The sequence below is a fragment of the Tyto alba genome, unplaced genomic scaffold (assembly GCF_018691265.1).
Source record: "Tyto alba isolate M040663 unplaced genomic scaffold, T.alba_DEE_v4.0 Super-Scaffold_42, whole genome shotgun sequence".
Classification (NCBI taxonomy): Eukaryota; Metazoa; Chordata; class Aves; order Strigiformes; family Tytonidae; genus Tyto; species Tyto alba.
The window spans coordinates 16,054,386-16,072,725 of NW_024881318.1; the positions used below are offsets into that span (position 1 = coordinate 16,054,386).

The 18,340-nt window shown below is 39.3% G+C and overlaps 1 protein-coding gene across 2 annotated transcripts in view; it reads right to left on the reverse strand.

Annotated features, from left to right (window-relative positions):
* Positions 1 to 18,340, reverse strand: part of ADAMTS12 (ADAM metallopeptidase with thrombospondin type 1 motif 12) — a 181,975-nt gene that overhangs the window by 70,557 nt on the left and 93,078 nt on the right. For both annotated transcript variants that reach the window (XM_042804887.1, XM_042804888.1), the window contains 6 exons: positions 12,872 to 13,068; positions 10,890 to 10,973; positions 9,089 to 9,213; positions 7,614 to 7,763; positions 4,874 to 5,017; positions 4,035 to 4,179 (listed from right to left, as the gene is read on the reverse strand). In XM_042804887.1, coding sequence (XP_042660821.1) covers positions 4,035 to 4,179; positions 4,874 to 5,017; positions 7,614 to 7,763; positions 9,089 to 9,213; positions 10,890 to 10,973; positions 12,872 to 13,068 — 845 coding nt within the window. The remainder of the gene's footprint in view (positions 1 to 4,034; positions 4,180 to 4,873; positions 5,018 to 7,613; positions 7,764 to 9,088; positions 9,214 to 10,889; positions 10,974 to 12,871; positions 13,069 to 18,340) is intronic.

Consider the following 18,340-nt stretch of genomic DNA (forward strand, 5'->3'; position numbering starts at 1 on the left):
TCCAGCTGTGAAGCAGGGACAGCTCTCAGTGTCAGCAGAGAAAGAGCTGGTAAGAAGGATCCCACTAGCACCTCCCACTACGATACTCCGAGCAAGCAACATGCCAGGTTTGGGAGCCAATAAGGAAACTGGGCACCTGCAAAAATCCAGCCCCAATATGCTAGCAGCAAAATTTGGCCAAGAGTAAAATGTAAAACTTGGCTGTTGGTTTCTGACCTGTTTCTATTTAAAATAGTTAAGGTTGGGTACAGTCTGTTTTGAGAGAGTTGCCTTTTGTTTACTTTCTGCATTGTGTGCTCACCTTGGTTTACATCTAGAACACCAGAAAGAAAGTTGATAGTACAGAACATCTTAAAGCATTCCAAATCTTAGCTGGAATACAATGTCTGGGGCATTGCACCTCAGCTCATTTAGCTGCTTTTGGACAATGTATACAAGTCAAAGGTTGTTTTGCAGATCCCTATTTATAGTTCTAGAGTAGCATTATTTAACAACTCTTCATGAAGCCATGTTGGCAGGTTCTTAAGGCAGAGCTACCCAAGTGTTCCAGCTGATGAATTTTCTTTCATTATGAAATTCATTCTTTTAACTCTTGTATACAGAACATGTTTTGTGCTTTTTAGTGTATAAAGTGCACTCCTGCACTGTGCTTCAGATACAAGAGAAAGGCACAGAAACTGAACACAGCTTTCCACTGACAGTCATATTTTTATGAGGTGCACTCATAGCTTTCAAAGTCAAGAGTTCACAGAGGAAATTCTTCAGCTTTGCAAGAATCTTTCCATATTGATCTCTATGTACCAGAGCTTTTTTCCATCTTTAAGAATACTGGAATAACAACAGTACAAGAAAATCACTGGTTATGGTGTGCTTTTGGAGGTAACAGCCATAAATTCATGACTGCCATGGACACACTGTGATTTTTATCATCATCAATGTGGTATACACTTCACACCCAATCTATGACATCAAGGTCTACGCCTTACAGGAAGTCAATAAGATATGGACTTTGAGCTCCTACAGCCTGTCCTATAGCAAGCTGTAGACCTACCTGGGAAATTCCTCCCCCTAATCTGTATTTTGCTTTTCATTTTCTTAATAGAGGGACAATATTTCTGTACTTCAGAAGATGCTTACAGGACTTATTACTTAAATGGTTCATGATAACCACTACCTGAATTCTAAAGCTCAGTCTTTGCTAAGTATAATCACTGAACTCTGGGGCATCATCAGCTAAATGCAGATTCCTCTCCCAAAAAGAATCTGTGGATTGAATTCAGTCAGACATTAAAAGTTGCAGAACAAATGTAGCCTGGTCAGTGAGTAAGTGTTAAGTAAATAGCGGAAAGGCAAAGAGCAGTCAGACCTCCTACAGAAAATGACTATACTGATAATTCAACATGCCAGGCAGACTATACTATTCACAACTCCTTTCCTTGCCAGTGCAGCTACCTGCAAAACACAGGCCTTCCAGTAAAATGCAAAATGAGATAATACCAGTTAATTTTCTGGCATATGTCTGGCTGTAAAATTGGTTAATCATGAGATGTTGAATGTAAAGGCCTACTGGGTTCAAATCCAAGGACAGATAGAATGAACTAATACTGCAAAATTACACTTTAATTTTCTATCTTGACCAACAGACCAACTATAGTAACTGAGGAAACTGGAACAGTGGCTAATGAAAGCAGTCTTTCAATACCTGCTTCAAATTCAGTAGCTGCAGTTCAACATTGGTAATCATGTTATCTACTAAGGCTGAGAAGATTCATCAGAAATAATCTCCCTAATAGAAAGGTAGATGAGGATACACATAATTATCTGAATGGAATAAACAGTCAACATCAGCAGTCCCCAATCCACAGCTGTGCACAACACCTTGCCTAAAAAAACCACTCCAGCACTGCTGATAGCCATAACACCACTTCTGGCAGAGCCCTGTTCAACAGGGGGGAGCAAGGTAGATGCTGTCTGCAAAGTTTGCTGCATATTGCTGCCCAAAACACAGCAAAAATTAGTGACTACTTCACTAGATTAGCAGTTGAAATCACTGTTCTACATAGAAAAATGCTGCATGGAGCCAAATACCTCTGAACATGCAAGGTACATTTAAAATACCCTACTGCTGCACTTTAGCTAATATAACCTGTTAACTCTGTCGTGGTTCTTAGCTTTTGTAGAGAGTTGTGCTGCTGTGACCATACTGCTCCCTTGCATCTCCTTACAACAGTGTTTTGCTGTGCTGTGAAACAAACCCCAGGGTACTTTGTAAATTACATATTTCCACATAAAAATCTTATGTTTGATGAGAAGAGCAACTGATGTCATCTACCTGGATTTGTGCAAAGCATCTGATGCTGTCCCACATGAAATCCTTGCCTCTAAATTGGAGAGACATGGATTTGATGGGTGGGCCACTCACTGGATAAAGAATTGGCTGGATGGTTACATTCAAAGAGTTGTGGTCCGTGGCTCAGCATCCAAGTGAAGAGCAGTGACAAGTGGTGTTCCTCAGGGGTCGGTGTTGGGACCAGTGTTGTTTAACATCTTTGTTGGTGACATGGACAGTGGGATTGAGCGCACCCTCAGCAAATTTGCCAGTGACACTGAGCTGTGTGGTGCGGTGACACGCTGGAGGGCAGGGATGCCATCCAGGAGGACCTGGGCAGGCTGGAGAGGTGGGGCTGTGTGAACATCATGGAGTTCATCAAGGCCAAGTGCAAGGTCCTGCACATGGGTCAGGGCAATCCCAAGCACAAACACAGGCTGGGAGATGAGTGGATTGGGAGCAGCCCTGTGGAGAAGGACTTGGGGGTGTTGGTGGATGGAAAACTGACTGTGAGCCAGCAATGTGCGCTCACAGCCCAGAAAGCCAACCGTGTCCTGGGCTGCATCAAGAGCAGTGTGGCCAGCAGGTCGAGGGAGGGGATTCTGCCCCTCTGCTCTGCTCTGATGAGATCCCCCTGCAGTACTGTGTCCAGCTGTGGGGCCCCCAACATCAGAAGGACACAGACCTGCTCGAGTGGGTCCAGAGGAGGCCACAAAGATGATCAGGGGGCTGGAGCACCTCCCCGATGAGGACAGGCTGAGAGAGTTGGGGTTATTCAGCCTGGAGAAGAGAAAGCTCTGGGAAGACCCTATAGTGGCCTTCCAGTATTTAAAGGAGGCCTACAAGAAAGCTGGAGAGGGACTTTTTGCAAGGGCATGTAGTGATAGGACAAAGGGGTAATGGTTTTAAACTGAAATAGGGTAGATTTAGGTTAGATGTAAGGAAGAAATTCTTATCACCCTGTGAGGGTGGTGAGGCCCTGGCACAGGGTGCCCAGAGCAGCTGTGGCTGCCCCCTCCCTGGAAGGGTTCCAGGCCAGGCTGGACGGGGCTTTGAGCAACCTGGGCTGGGGGAAGGTGTCCCTGCCCGTGGCAGGGGGGTTGGAACTAGGTGATCTTTTATTGTCCCTTCCAACCCGAACCATTCTACAATCCCATGATTCTGGGAAAATAAAGATTCTTCAAGGTACCTGGACTGAAATTTCCATTAATTAGTTAGAACATCAAGAGTGTGAAAAATCAGGACTCAGAGAGGAGAGAACAACCCTGATTTCTTCAGAGAACTGTTCCTGGAACTGAAGATCTGTTCCCAGAATGATTTGGTCAGTTGAAAGCTATAAGCTTGAAGCATCTTTAGTTTTAAAATGAGATCTATGCTGTTTTGATAATTTACCTAATATCAGTATTTTAAGTTTGAAACCAGAATTATTTCACTGTTTAAGGACAGGCAGTTAACAATAGATATGGGGCCAGATCCAGCAAAGGTCTTGCAAAATACATGGCAAGCAGTTCAACAACTCACTTCCAGAATCTGCAGAGATGAATTAGAACAGTGTTAGGCAATGCTTGCACTGTACATCTAGCCTATGAGACTCTGAACATGTTGCATTTCTGGTTAGCAACTGAGGTTCACTGACTGCAGTTTCATACCGTTCAAGAAGCTTAAGTTCTTATTAGGAGAATGAAGAAAAACATACAGCACTTACATCCATATCTTCACAGAAAGTAGCATTGGAACCATACTGAAGCTGGCACTGGTGATGCACATCATAAATCACTCCAGGAGCAACAACTGGGGACTTTAAGACTTCTTTCTGTGGGATATCATCCAGACAGAATCCCCAACCACGGCTGAAAGACAAAAACTGCACATTAAAAAAAACCCACAACCACACGTTTCTGACTCTTCTATACAGTCTTTCAGTATCTAATTCTTAATAGCAATTTTTTATATGGCCTTTGGAAATAGTACTTTGAGATTCCAGCTAACATATGCTGAAGTGCTGCTCACAAACAGCACTCCATCTACTTAGGGAGGGTTACAAAGGCAAAATATATCTTGTTAAAGTGGAATTATTATGAGGTCATTATAGTTTGCAGAGTGGCTTCAGAGCATACCACAGCCTCTGCTTAAAGCTATACCATATCTCTGCTCTTAAAAAGAACATAACAAATTTGAACAAGTCATTGAAATCATGCACATGTCATTGTGGCCAAACCCAAGGTTTATGATGTTCCATCAGATTTTTTGATGGAAAGGCTTCTTTCTTCCTGATAACTGCAAAAAAGCTGCAGGTTGCACCAAACCTAGGCTGATATGACAAGACTTGAGTTCACTGCCAGAAGGCAAGAATATAATGGAGCTTTTCCCAAATACTAAGTGAGCAATAAGGTTGGGGTATGCCCTCCATGGGAATTAACTCAAGCACACTACGAAAACCTACATCTAATAGTGTAATAACACAGGATTTACTTTAAACTCCACAAAAACATCTCATACACAGTTGTACTCATTTCAGGGAAATACTACAACTTGATCACTCACTCTAGGAAACGTGTGATGTATTCCTTACTGCACTGCGACCAGGTGAGTGGAGTAGGATCATACTGCAATTGCCGGGACATAATATATGGGCGCTTTCCAACAGGCTCACAGTCATTCTCTTTTCCATCATGCTGGATCCCAAAACTGGAGATAAAAAACAGCATGCAATAATTCTAGCTGACTGGTTGTACCACAACACCTACATATGGGTCCTACACTGAGCTTAAAAAGACTCTAAGGTTGCCTCTTCCCCTGGTGGGCTGTAGATACCTTTTGCTAAAAAAAAATGTAGAAGATGTGACCCATAGCTGATAAAAAAAATCTACACTCCAACAGGCTTTCAAACATGTCTGTTATGTACAGAAATACTGTCCAGCACAAAATAAAGAACAGACTGCCAGAAACTATATTTAGGGGTATTTTTAAGGGAGTCAAAACACTATTGCACAGTTGGGCCAGGAGTCTCAGTTTAAACTTCAGTCATGTTTAAAGCTGCTAAAATTAAGATCCTCCTCACTCTTAGATCCCAGTTACTTAAAACTTGTTCCACTTTAACTAAGGTCAGGCTTTGTTACACTCTGTCTTACACTGTCTTACAATCACATCTCTATTGCTTGTTTATTTTTAAATCCATCTTGAGACAGATACTGTTTTCCAAATTACAGAACATTCAGTGAATTAGCCTCCAACCTCCAGTCCTTCTTCCTATTTAGCTTTCTCAAACTGTGCCTTACAAGCAGACCTCCACAGTAGGTCTTCCGAACATGCTTTTCTCCAGCTTCTCCAACTTATTAAAGGGTTTTTTTATTCAACAACTTGTAAAAGCCATAAAGATTAAAAACTGGGTGGGATTCTGTTGATTAAACACACATGCCTTCATGTCATCTCATAGTGAAGGACATTATCTGAAATAATAATATACAAAGATATTGATATATGAAGATGTTGACACCTACACTGTTAATATCTGAAGGTGTGTACCCCTTGTATGAAAAAGCAGTGAAAACTGACTCAGGTAGTGATTCAGTCACAGATCAGACCAGGTGAGTTCAAACAGCTTAAGACTTTGTTTCTGGAAAATGTAATTGTACCAGGACTCAAATGTTCCAAAAACAGGGCACAATTTCAGTCTGAATCAACTTCAGTAATGGGTCTGAGGTATAAAGCAATTGACAGGCTCTTTTCCATTAACATGGTCTGCTGACACAGGAGATGGCAAACATCTAGACGGACAGTATGAGGAAGGGATGACTTCTGGCATTCATCTAAGGAATAGGTGCAAAGCCTTCTTCTTATTTTTTGTTCACCTGTTCTTACAGACTTTTATTGTCCATATTTGAACTTTTTAACATACATATTCTAACCTGGCTTGAGAGGAAGATGGTTTCATGCTAAAAACAAACCACAGAGTATTCAATTTTCTTTGTGGAGACAATTCTTACAGGCAAGGCCCTGCACCACTCCTGCAAAGGCAGGTGTAGCAGTACTTCGTCCCACAGAATCCAAAGGACAGCAAGTTAGCAGTACCCAGGCTAGATTAGGAGGTCACACACAGCTCTATGGGGAAGAAGTGTCTTCTGATAACTAGCGTTAATGAGAAAAGCTCCCTGTCAGCAAGAGCTTGTGGGAATCAAGTAACTAAACCCAAAGCACCCAGATCCAATTGTAATGATTTCAGCATTATTTACTTATACTACTTCCTTTCAGGCAATTGAGGGGTTGAATAAAGAAAGGCCAATTAATGGGTGATAGGATCCATACTTGAGTAATCTTTGTATATTATTATTATTATTATTATTATTATTATTATTATTATTATTATTATTTTTATTTTTATTTTTATTTTTATTTTTATTTTTATTTTTATTATTATATCCCATCAAGAAATACAGGCTTTGTCCTGACTGGTGGTTGGGAAAGTAATGTGATTGTAGATACAGCAGTGAACATGTCACCTAGCCAAGCAATATGGTAGAGCTGAAAACTGCAGACATAATAGCCAAATTGGAGTATCCACGAGATAGGCCTCCACCTGGGGGAAAATAGCTCCACGTTAAAACAGATTAAAAAATCAGAATCTTTTCAGGTGAGCTGAATAAATCAACTAACCAGCCAAAACACCCTTGGAAATCAGAAATACTGAGAAATCTAGTTTCAAGTAAAAATACCCAATCATAAATGCCAAATGCCCAAGAACTTTAGTTGACTTGACCTAAGTGTATCCATGATAGCAATATACAGAAGAAACCAGTCATTACGAAATGCCCAAAAGTGACTTTGTTTGTCACAAAGAAGAACAAAGATTTGATAATTCTGCAAAGTTTAACTGCTTGAATTAAAAATAATTTCTAGATAATCTGCAATATTGAAATATGTTTTATGTAAATTATTTGGATTGATTTGGAGATCATCTAAAGTAATAGTAACTGCATAGTAACTCAGTATATGTTTGGAAAAATTAGCACGATTAAATGATGCCTCTTTGTAGCTCAATTATTTCATACTGATGTACTGCCCTGGCAGGCTCTGTTAAAAGGGGCAGATTGATTCATTATAAACAAGGTCAAAGGCTTAAGAATAATCTTCTTATTCTTTTGCTTAGAAAAAACAATTGCAGTTTTGATTTTAATAATAGAGACATTAACTCATTCCTCGTTCTGTTCCTGTCTGGCAACTTGAGTATTAACACAGAAAAAATAAATTAAACTCAGCTAGGTCTCCCATTAACTTTCAACTATACCTGTGTCCAAGTTCATGAGCAATAGTGAAAGCCAATGGAAGGCCAGAATCCTCATTGATGTTACAGCTTCTGTGAGGTTGACACATGCCTGACAGATGAGACAAACCTAAGGTTTCACATGGACGATTCATGCCAGCACAAATGTCCTTTCTAGAATCACAAAAGAGAGATGTCATTAAAAGAGCTTAAAACCAACTGTAGAGTGTCACTTACATTGGATGGTTAGTTTCCATCTTAAAATGTACCAGCGCTAATTTGCATTTTAAGCAAAGCATAGTGTTAACATTTTTACAAATATGCAATGACAACATGCACTTGCTCTGTTACTACTGTATTATACTACTACAATTTGTAGCCAATATTTATGTTGCTGTAGTGCCTAAAAACGTATGTTTATTGTCAACTTGAATAAAAAAAGGTTTTAAAACCTCCACCTCTGAGGGTGTTTTGAAGTATGGTTTATTAAACTCACCATAACTCAGCTTCATTCAAGTGAACTGTTTAAAGGCTGTTTATTTGGAAAGGTAAACCACACGTGATTGCGAGACTTCTTTTTCTCATTCTTATTTTAAGGTTTGTTGACTTTCTTCTTTACTGCATCACTTGAGGGGTTTTTTTTTGTTTTGGTTTTTTTTTTTTTTTTTTTGGCCTGACAGACTTCAACTTACGACATTTTTTTTTATAGAACTTAGTTCCAATGTTTTCTCTCACTTGTGTGCAGATTGGATCCTTTTTTATAGATCAGTAGAAGTTCTGTTTCATGCCCTGCCACAAACTCCCTGTGTAACCTCAGACATTACCTTTAAGCCTTCTGTGGCTCCCTTGCTCACACATAAAAAAATATTTCTACCTCCTTAAATATGGAGATAATATTTAAAAATCATACACTTTAAAGCTTAAAAATAAATGACACTGTGTTCACAAAATACTCTTCCATTCTGAGCTGCACCTGTATATTACTTTAGGATTTTTCATTATGGAGTTGTTCGTCTACACGCTATGATGTTTTGGTATATTGCCTCAAATATGAATAGAGAAGTGATTGAGCAAAAAATGAGATAGGATCAACTGTGAAAAGCGCCCTGAGCTCTGAAAATTGCTAATCTCTTGGGACATACAGATCTCAATTTCCTGACTAAGATGCATCTCTAATAAAACACCCACATGCATACACGAAGTGTTATATGTACTTTGAAAGCAAATGAAAAGCAATCCCTTTAAAAGGTAGGCCTAACTTCAACCACGTTTTTATAATATAGCTCATATTCTCTCTCTGTATGAGTGACAGACATGCTCACAGTAGGTTACTTCTGCATTAACACTGTGTTTCAGAAATAGCATAGCTTCATCAGACCACTTTACTGGGTTCTATGCAGGATGAACTAAATGATAGCATGAACCTATAAAAAAAATACCATTAGCAAAAAAACGCAACTAAATAATAGTCATTTACAGCTGCTGAACTGCTGTCATACCTGGTTAGAAGGACGGCCACATCATGGTGTGTAGGGTTGATGTCACTCTTGGGATTGACACTCTTCTGCCATTTGCAGAAGCTGGCTAGTGTCTTATCAGCATGGTGAACTATCTTCAAGCCTTGCTAATGGAAAATGAAGGAAAACATTATTGTAAAGACCACACTGCACTGCAATAACATGTCAGTGATGCTAGCTGTGAAGCTGAATAATCTTTGAAATGTAATTGATTATGCTTTTGCCTAAAGCTAGAGCCATCATCAGGAGCAATGACGCCTATTTATCTAAGATATAAGAATAGTAAGTTAAAATGTTGCCATTTTGGTAATTGGTAGAGTTATAGAAAAAACGAAAAGCATAAACTGACATATTTTTTGCTAAGTGAGCTTTGCAAGATCCAACACTGACTGAAACCTTCAAATAAGCATTTTATATTCTCTTGAAGGCAAGTTTTCCTCTATGAAGAAGGTAAAGACTAATTAGTGCAGGACTTCATGCTCAAGTTTGTCACTCAGTGTTATGTGAACAATGTCATGCTCAGGGAACAAGTATTCTTCGAAGGGTGTATTTCTTTCACAATATTTTTTAATTCCAAAGAAAAACAATGTAGTCATACATATGTCTTCCTCATCATATTATTATATAGTATCCACGCAAGTTAACAAAATTTCTTCTGAAATTCAAAGTATGCAAAATAAATTAATTCAAAACCATATTTTCTCATTTCTGGTCTTGAGCATTCACTGCATCTTGTCTCAGTTTACTCAGTTTAACCAATGCTTTTTACAAAGCATCTAAATGACATTGTTATCGGATAGTAATTTCTGGGTAACTTAAAATCAACTTTTGAAAGGTACTCAACACTGCTGCTTTTAACATTGCTATACTCAACTGAACAGGAATCCAAATTTAGCAAGTAAACTGAACTGCAGGTCACCATGGACTTCCGGTACTAATTGTCCCATTAAGATGAGAACTACAGTTTTTGGCCAGCATATTCTTACACTGCATAAGATAATAACAATAGAGTCCATCCTAATAAGTATTTCAGAAGACATAGCCTGACCCCATGGCTTGGTCCGCTGCCTTCTACAGCACTGGGACCATCTGGCTTGCGGTCATAAATCATAAGCCACTGAGAAAATCCCATTAATGTACTTCTATAGTGAGAGCAAGCTCTGTCATGCGCAGTGTTTAAAAAATAACTATAAAATTATGACAATCAGCATGTAGTTAAGCATGTAGCAACACATATGTGAATGTGAGTAACTGGAAACTACAAATATATAGCTAGTTCACAGCTACACATAATTAGTCCTCATTTTTTTGTTTTGAGAGAGATCTAAAAATAAAAATGTGTCTTTGAGCTGCACAATAACAGATTCACTTCTACATACACCTGCAAATACTCTAGCATTACAGTTTATAACACACTCCAGGTAATGTTACATAATTAGATTCTGAGTGGTGATGCACACATTTAATTTCTGTTTCTGATCTAGTCTTCCTTGGCATCTCATGTTCTTTCGACACTGGGGAGACTCCATTTCTACATTCCTAATTTGCCTGTTTTAATTACATTTTCCTTGGTGATTTTATGCAGACATACCTGAAGTCATCAGCTAAATACTTTGCTATCCAGGGCAGCATTTATTCTAAAAACAGACATGCCAAAGATTAATAGAAGAGTAAAATAAACAGATTATTTTAAGCAAACAAACCCTCCTCTCCGTAACTATGGTTCAATGCATTGAACTCCCAAGTTTTATAAGTGATATTTTGAAAAAAATAAAAACCTTACCTCCTCCTCCTCAAAGAGGATGAGCCGGACCAGCACAATGTGAATTGCATTGCCAATGCTTGGATCATGGAACAACCCTGTGACCTGTGCCAGAGTCAGGAGATATGAGATTGATTAACTGATTCCTCTATAGCAGTACAGGACTTGAGAGAGAAAATACAATATTTACTTCAAGCCCACTGTTCATCTTGGGGTGGGGTGTTGTTTTGTTTTTTAAATCCTCAATTCACTTCACTGAAAGTTTACTGAAATGCAAGAAGTGTTAGAACAACTGAAAAGGGCAGCTCTGCCAAATGAGTGATGATACAGGATTTGGCAAAAGTTATTAAACTAAAAAGAAAAAGCACACACAGGATTATTTTATGTCCATTCCCCTTTCAAGAACTTCAGTGTTCTTGAAAAACACTAGCAGAAAAGAACACAACATCTAGAGTCATGTAACACTGATGGAGAGGTCCACTCAGTGTGTGAAAAAAATAGTGTGTCAAATTGTCCTGTTTTGATTTGATAGGAATCAGCTTCTGTCACAACAAAACAAAAATTGGTCAGTACTAGGCAAAGAGAAATCAGTTAGATGATGGATACTTCTGTGTTTTTACAGCACAGAAGAGGATAAGAACAAAAGCAAAGATAATGAATCCATTTAAAAAAAAAATCCACATTAAAAAAAGAGCAAGAACTGAACTCAGCAAAAATTTGAGCCAAATAAAATGTCAGAAGCATCATCACAACGTTGAATTAGGCAGGAGGAAAGGGAATAGGAACAGAAGATAGTCATAACCTAGGTATATGTGACCTTTGCCATATATCACAAGAAATATTAATGGACAAAATGGATTGTGTTTAGGTCAAAATTATTTTGAAGAAGACTGTAAAGGGAGAAATTACCAAAATTAAGTGAAAATCGTGTTTACAAAGGCCTGATTTCAATATGGGTCTTTTTCAAGGTACTAGACTGAAGACTGAATCATTGTGAGCAGCCTTAATAAGAAAATGTTAAGACTTGTTTGTTCTTGAATCTGATTATGACAGGGTTTTATTCTACATATTTTCCCAGTGTGGACAAAACCTCATGTGCTCAGATCAGCTTTGTGTCTGTTTTAATCAGGCTCACTGCCTCAGTAGCTAGTCAGACTGCTTGGGGCACAGTTGGGAACGTACTGCATAAACATGAGTGACAGATTGGTTATCATGGCTAGAATTACACTATTATTAATTTCACATATATTACACACATAACATGATAACGACACAGAAGATATCCTCAACAGACTCTCCAAGTTCAATATCTACTATGATGCAGATAATCACAGAAGACATCTCTGTAGGCAGTCTCATGAAACGCTATTACTTTTCTCAGGTCAACTGACATTTTCAAACTTGCCACAGAGGAAAACACTGAAAGACTGAAAGTTTGTTTGTTTGTTTGTTTGTTTTCAATGTGGACTTTGTATTAGACACAGGATACTTACCTGGAAGAACAACTGTACTGGCTTTTAATGGGATAGAGTGAACTTTCTTCAAAATAGCTCATATGGTGCTGTTTGGATTTGTGACCAAAACAGTAACACACTGGTATTTTAGCTCTTGCTAAGTTACCACAAACTGCTGTGTGCCTTTCCCATCCACAGATATGGGAAAGAATCCATATGTTTAAAACTGTAGAATTTCTCTCTCTTGCTGTAGCTACCAACTCGAAATCACCAATGAGCAACAGGTTCCAGAGGAGACAGGGAACTTCAGTGGAAAGAAAATTAGTGCTAGCTTTTATAGCTATGAACCTTCTCTCACTTAAAATCCAGATGAATATTATGCCTATGAAAAATATAAGGTAAAAAATGTTTTAAAGTACGGAGTTTCAATGAATATATATGAACTATATTACATTTATTTCAGTGTTACGGACTTCTTTCAAGGTGATCGGTAACATAATCAAAATTTGCTTCATTCATCTATTTATAAAAAGGAAACATTGTACACACCATATTCATTATAGTGAGGATATACGACTCCACATGGTCACTTCCGTGATATTCAACCATCTTGCTGTCTGCAACCACAAGCGTCTCCACCCATCTTTCCTTGCTGACAGAACGCCGAGAAACCTTTCTGACAGCTGTATGATTTTCTTCCCATCTCTCCCTCCCATGCTGCTGCTGTTTGGAAAAGCTGAGGGTATCTGAAAGAGTAAGAAGCAATGCTGATTTGAAAATATTTTTAATCTTGATTTAAAGTGTATAGCTGTAACGCAGGCAGAATGGCAGCATTGCGGAATCACTGGATGCTATAGGCTGGAAGGAACTTCTGGCTGCCACTTAGCTGACCCATGGGAAGGGCAGTTCCAAAGTGACATCAGCCTGCTAAGGGTGAAGTTCCGAATACTCCCCTAGATGGATTAAACATGCATCCAAAAGTTAACCCTACTGAAATGTCAGTGATTAAGGTGCAAGACAGAGCCCCGCTGAAAAAAATAAACTGGGGATGACATTTTCAAGGAATTTCTCTTCTGTGGTTTGGCTCTAAACTCTCTGAGACCAGTTCATAGGTTGAGATAAAGGACACACTTTCTCCGCAGGCAGCTCTCACTCTCAGCAGAATGGCACATTAAGCCCAGTGCTGCGGCACATCCATGAACCGTTCGTTCTGTGCCTGGAAAATATCTCCAAGGAGTGGGGATACTTCACCAGTAGGTGTCATCTAAATACCAGCCAGGCAGATGGCTGTGGGTTCCTCAGCTGCTGTCATGAATGACTGACTGGCAAGACACTTACTGTTTCCACTATAATTATGGGATCTGTTTATCTAAAGCCTTTCAGGAAGAAGTCCTTGCTCTGTAGAGTTGCTGGCAACCTTGCACTGCGCTCAGTGGGGCTAACTACTGTCCACTCATTCTAGCTTTGAACAAGCTGACTGTGTTACCAGGGTAATACCAGGCACGTAAATACCCCTAGGCCTGAAAAAGAGGTAAGAGATGACAGTTTGACAGCAACTGGTGAATTTTTTCCAACCCAGAAGCCAGAGAAACACTTCTACAGTGCTGGGATTCCCAGAGTCCTAGGAAGGATCAGGAGCACTTGTTGCTATTGCAGACAGTGCAGTAATCCTGCTCACTCATCAAGAGGATGTCCTTATTCCAGATGGGGAACATGCACAAGCCAGAAAGGCAGCTCCTGCTTCAAAATGTTTACAGTCTGCCCAGCATTACCCCCACTACTGTGTGGCAGTGAACAGTTAGCCATCATTACCTCCACCTTCCAGCACTACTAAGTGTTGAGGTACAGTAACCCAGAGAGTTACTCTTCCTTTGAAGAATGGATGACCTGACAGCTAGGTACCAAAAGTTCTGTTCGTACCAGCACATCTGTTATGCCTGTCATGAATGTGCTGCTTGCCCTTTAGAAGACCTAAGTGCAGACAGAATGTATCACTGCATCTTGCGTGTTGACAAAATGTGGCACCATTGGATTATTAATGATATGCATAATATAACTCTTAGTGTAAAAGAAGATGCACAGGTTTATAGAAATGGCTTCTCTGAGGTCAGCCTGAATGATACCTGGAGAAAGAAATGCTGGTTCAGATAACACGTTATGAATACAGTGAAATATGTCACATTAATAATCAAAACTACCACCGTCACATCACACATTTAGAACTGAGCCACAGTGCACAAATGTGCATGTGTAAGCCAGCACAGGCAGGACGCAGAAACAACCGCAAAACTGTGGATGAAATGCAAAGAGTAAATTTATTCCCGTTGTATCACAACCCAGGTGATCTCCACAGCAGCACCCAGGCAGAGGCATGCAAGTGGGGACGCAGGCACCGCAGAGCTCGGCCCTTGCTAGCCAGAAAGAAAAGATCTCGAACGAGCTGCTTTCGCCTGTATATATCAGGGATTTTTGCAGGTGTACTTTTTCACTGCACTTTGATCTTTCTCACAGCAGGGCAGGAATCTCAAGGATGTTCGACAGGGTGCCTCTCAGTCTCTCACAGGCCTGTGTTAGATAAATGCAGACATTCTACCCATCAAGCACCCAAAGCTAAATAACAATTAGAGTGACGTATGTATTTTTCAGCACCCCAGCTGCAAGTCCCTTGAGCATGTTTACAGTCCTCCTCACCAGTCTTCCGTTGTATTCCCACGGTGCAGTACACAGTAGCTCCATTAGTTGACACACACTGTGACCAGTTAGTACTGGTGAGCACAGTTAACACAGTTAGCAGTACCAGTTCAGGATTTCAGTCAGCACTAGGCACATACCACTGAGAAGCACACAAACCTACAAACCTACCCCAGCCAGGTTCAGTCTACTAGATGGAAACCTGTACATCCCTGGACCACCTTTTAAAGGATACTGTATGAAGCTGAATTAACATACCATGCAGAATATCACGTATTCTTTATTGTAGACCTAGAATATAATGAATAAATTGAAAAAACCCCCAGTTGTTAGTAGATTTCTTTTTGCATGAACTGGCAGTTGCATTTCAAAAGATGCTGAAAGTACTACTTGTGAAGGACAAAGAATCATAAGATTTTTGACCTTCCAGGCAAGGTAAACAGCATAAAAAATAACTGAATGTAAGAAACGTTTGAATAAATATAAATAAATTCCAATAAACATGTAAGCTTATAATTTTTAATATCCTCACACTGTCCCAATAAAAAGCTCAATATCAATTTCCTTTGTGATTACCAACCCAAATCATTTTCAATGTTGTCCTGTGTACCCATACAAACAGACTCTGTCCTGTAGATATGTCAACTAGCGAAAAAAGCTAGTCGAGAAGGAAAGTTGCCTTCCCACCAAGTTAAGGGTGTCAGAGAGGCATGCATTTTTGTATCTTAATCTTGAAGAATGAGCTACATGGAAAAATATCTTCTTGTCTAAATGGAAGAATGTAATTAGTGAATAAAGACAAAGAAACTAAAGTGGGTTGTTTATTTGTTTTTGCTTGTTTAAGGTTTGGCGGGGGGTTCTTTTAAGAGAAGAGAAATGAACAATCGCTGCTATAACCTCTACCCTAACCCCCAACACCCAGGCTGCAGCATCAGTCCTGCTGTCTCCCTCAATCTTTGTTCAGTTATTACAGTAGTCACCTCTATGAGGGGCTATTTATGAGCTGCATTCATTAGTCTCTCTTGTACATTTGCATGGTTTTCAGCATTCTTTTTTCTATGAAGCACAGTTACACTTTTAAGGGGTTTGTGCTGAGAAGAATCTTCCCCACAGCTATTGAACAAAAATTTCTGTTCAGACTGCTGATTAAGTGATTTGTTTACGGCCAAATATAACACCAGGCCAGCTGTCAGGCTTTTTATTCACATCTAGCAAAGAGTTTTGCTTATTGTCTGGACAGGTGATAGCACTGGAGGTAAAAATGTTTAAAGCCATACAGACTGCAACAGTGCACATCACTCAGGGAAAAGTCTGGAGTCCTGGTTTAGCATGAGGCTATGTACCACAAGAAAATCTCAGAGAAGATTCAAGTTGTGAAAATTAATGCCAGGTAGCAAAAGGATTCTGCAGACAAAACTCTCTCTTCAGTGACCAACCCCCTCCAGCGCAGGGATCTAACCTGTAAGGGTGTCATCTAAGGACTGGATCCCCACTGTGTTAAGTCTCCTGGCAGATTTTTTAGATAGATGAAGCAGAGAGGTAGAACCTCTTGGACTTACACTAACATACAGGCAGCTATAAATATGGTTCTATTGCTTTTATGTCTCTTCAAACAATGATTGTCTCTCTTAAACTTTTCATTCTGAAGTAAAATAATCTCACCTTGCTTTTACCTTAAATTAACAAAGTGTTAGAAGTGATTTCAGATTTGCTGAGAAATCCGAGGCACCTTGTTGTCCAGAAATGGAAATCTTGACCAGGAGCCCACCAGTTCAGAAATACCCAGGAAGTGATGGTTGATCTGAGGTCTAGTAACATAAAGTACTGTCAGAGGAAAGCCTGCCTCCCTATACTTTTCCATTATAACTGCTGAGCACAGCACATGCCACAAGTAGAAGAAAGAAAGGGGATACTTTAACCCTGATGGTTTCCATGTGTTTTTGAGGAAAAGATATAACACAGGTTGGTATAGTGCTGGAGTCCTTAGGAACAGAAATGAAGGTAGAGCTGAAAGTATACCCAGGATAGACTAAGGTTAAATAAAAAGAAGGCTGGTAAGAGATTCAGCTAATAAACTGCATGAAATTCAACAGTAGTACTCAGACGTTTCTACCTGTTGTGGGAGATAATTTTGCAGATGTGAAGCTTTTATTAGAAAATCTTATTCAGCCAAACAAGTCACACACAATGTTCCATAAATCACCTACGCTATCCAGTCATATCGCTGCATAACCAGGAAAAATGGTGTAGATGACATTTCATCAACTTCTAGTTAGAAATGGCTGATGAATTTCAGCAAAAGAGTTGTTTTTTAAAATCAAAATCCAAACTGTTTTTAGTGAAAAAAATGTCCCCTGAGACTATCCATACAAATCCTACTTGACTAATTCAACAATATACTCTCAGCTACAAGTAAAGATTTTAAGTTAACTGTGAGTCTCAACTATATATGAAAAAAACAGTATTATACAAACTTCTCCAGTATGAGTTAAAGCTTCCTGGCTTCTGTGTAGGAAAGAAAAACTATATTCTCTCTTTTAGCAAATCAATTTCATTTTTCATCAGGTGACAACAAAACTGTATTGTAATTTGCCAATCCCTATTAAGAGGGAGCTTTCAAATATCTGAGAAATAATATCAATAGTCACACCACAAAAAACATTTAAGTTCTTCACTTTGAACAACTCACCCACTCAAAATGCTGCTTGATAAGGGTTTTTTCTTAATTTCTGCTCTTTCCCCCCTCCAAACACCCTTAAAGAACAGATATGACACACCTCATGTAAAGGCATTATGTGAGATTTCTGTATCAAAGGTTTTTTTCCACTTTTGTTTCCTGCAGGTGTTGCTAAAGAAAGAGCGCAGTATACAGTGCAACACAAGGGGACCTCAAGGTGCTAAATGCACAGTCATCTTTCAACACCTTTGGATATAGATACACAGGGCTTTGAAGAAGCAAGGTGAAAATTTATGGAAATTCTCGGAAGAGAAGAATGCAGCTTATGACTGAAAGCTGTCAGACAAAAGATAGTAGTACTAATTTACGTCTTCAGTGTCTATCCTTATCTCCTTTCTCTCTGTGCAGGAGCTCTTTAATTTTTACCACTCTATATTACGCACAGTCAAAATGCTACATCTCCAGACATGAGGTATGAACGATGCTAGGGATGCCAGACTAATAAATCCCACACTGTTCAGAACTTTCTACATTATGATTTTCCTATAAACTTCACTTTGTCTTTATTCTACAATGTGACTTTAGTTTAAGTATTAACAAAAAGACTATAGTTTTGGGGTGAGTTCTTCAAGAGGTCAATAAACTCTGTT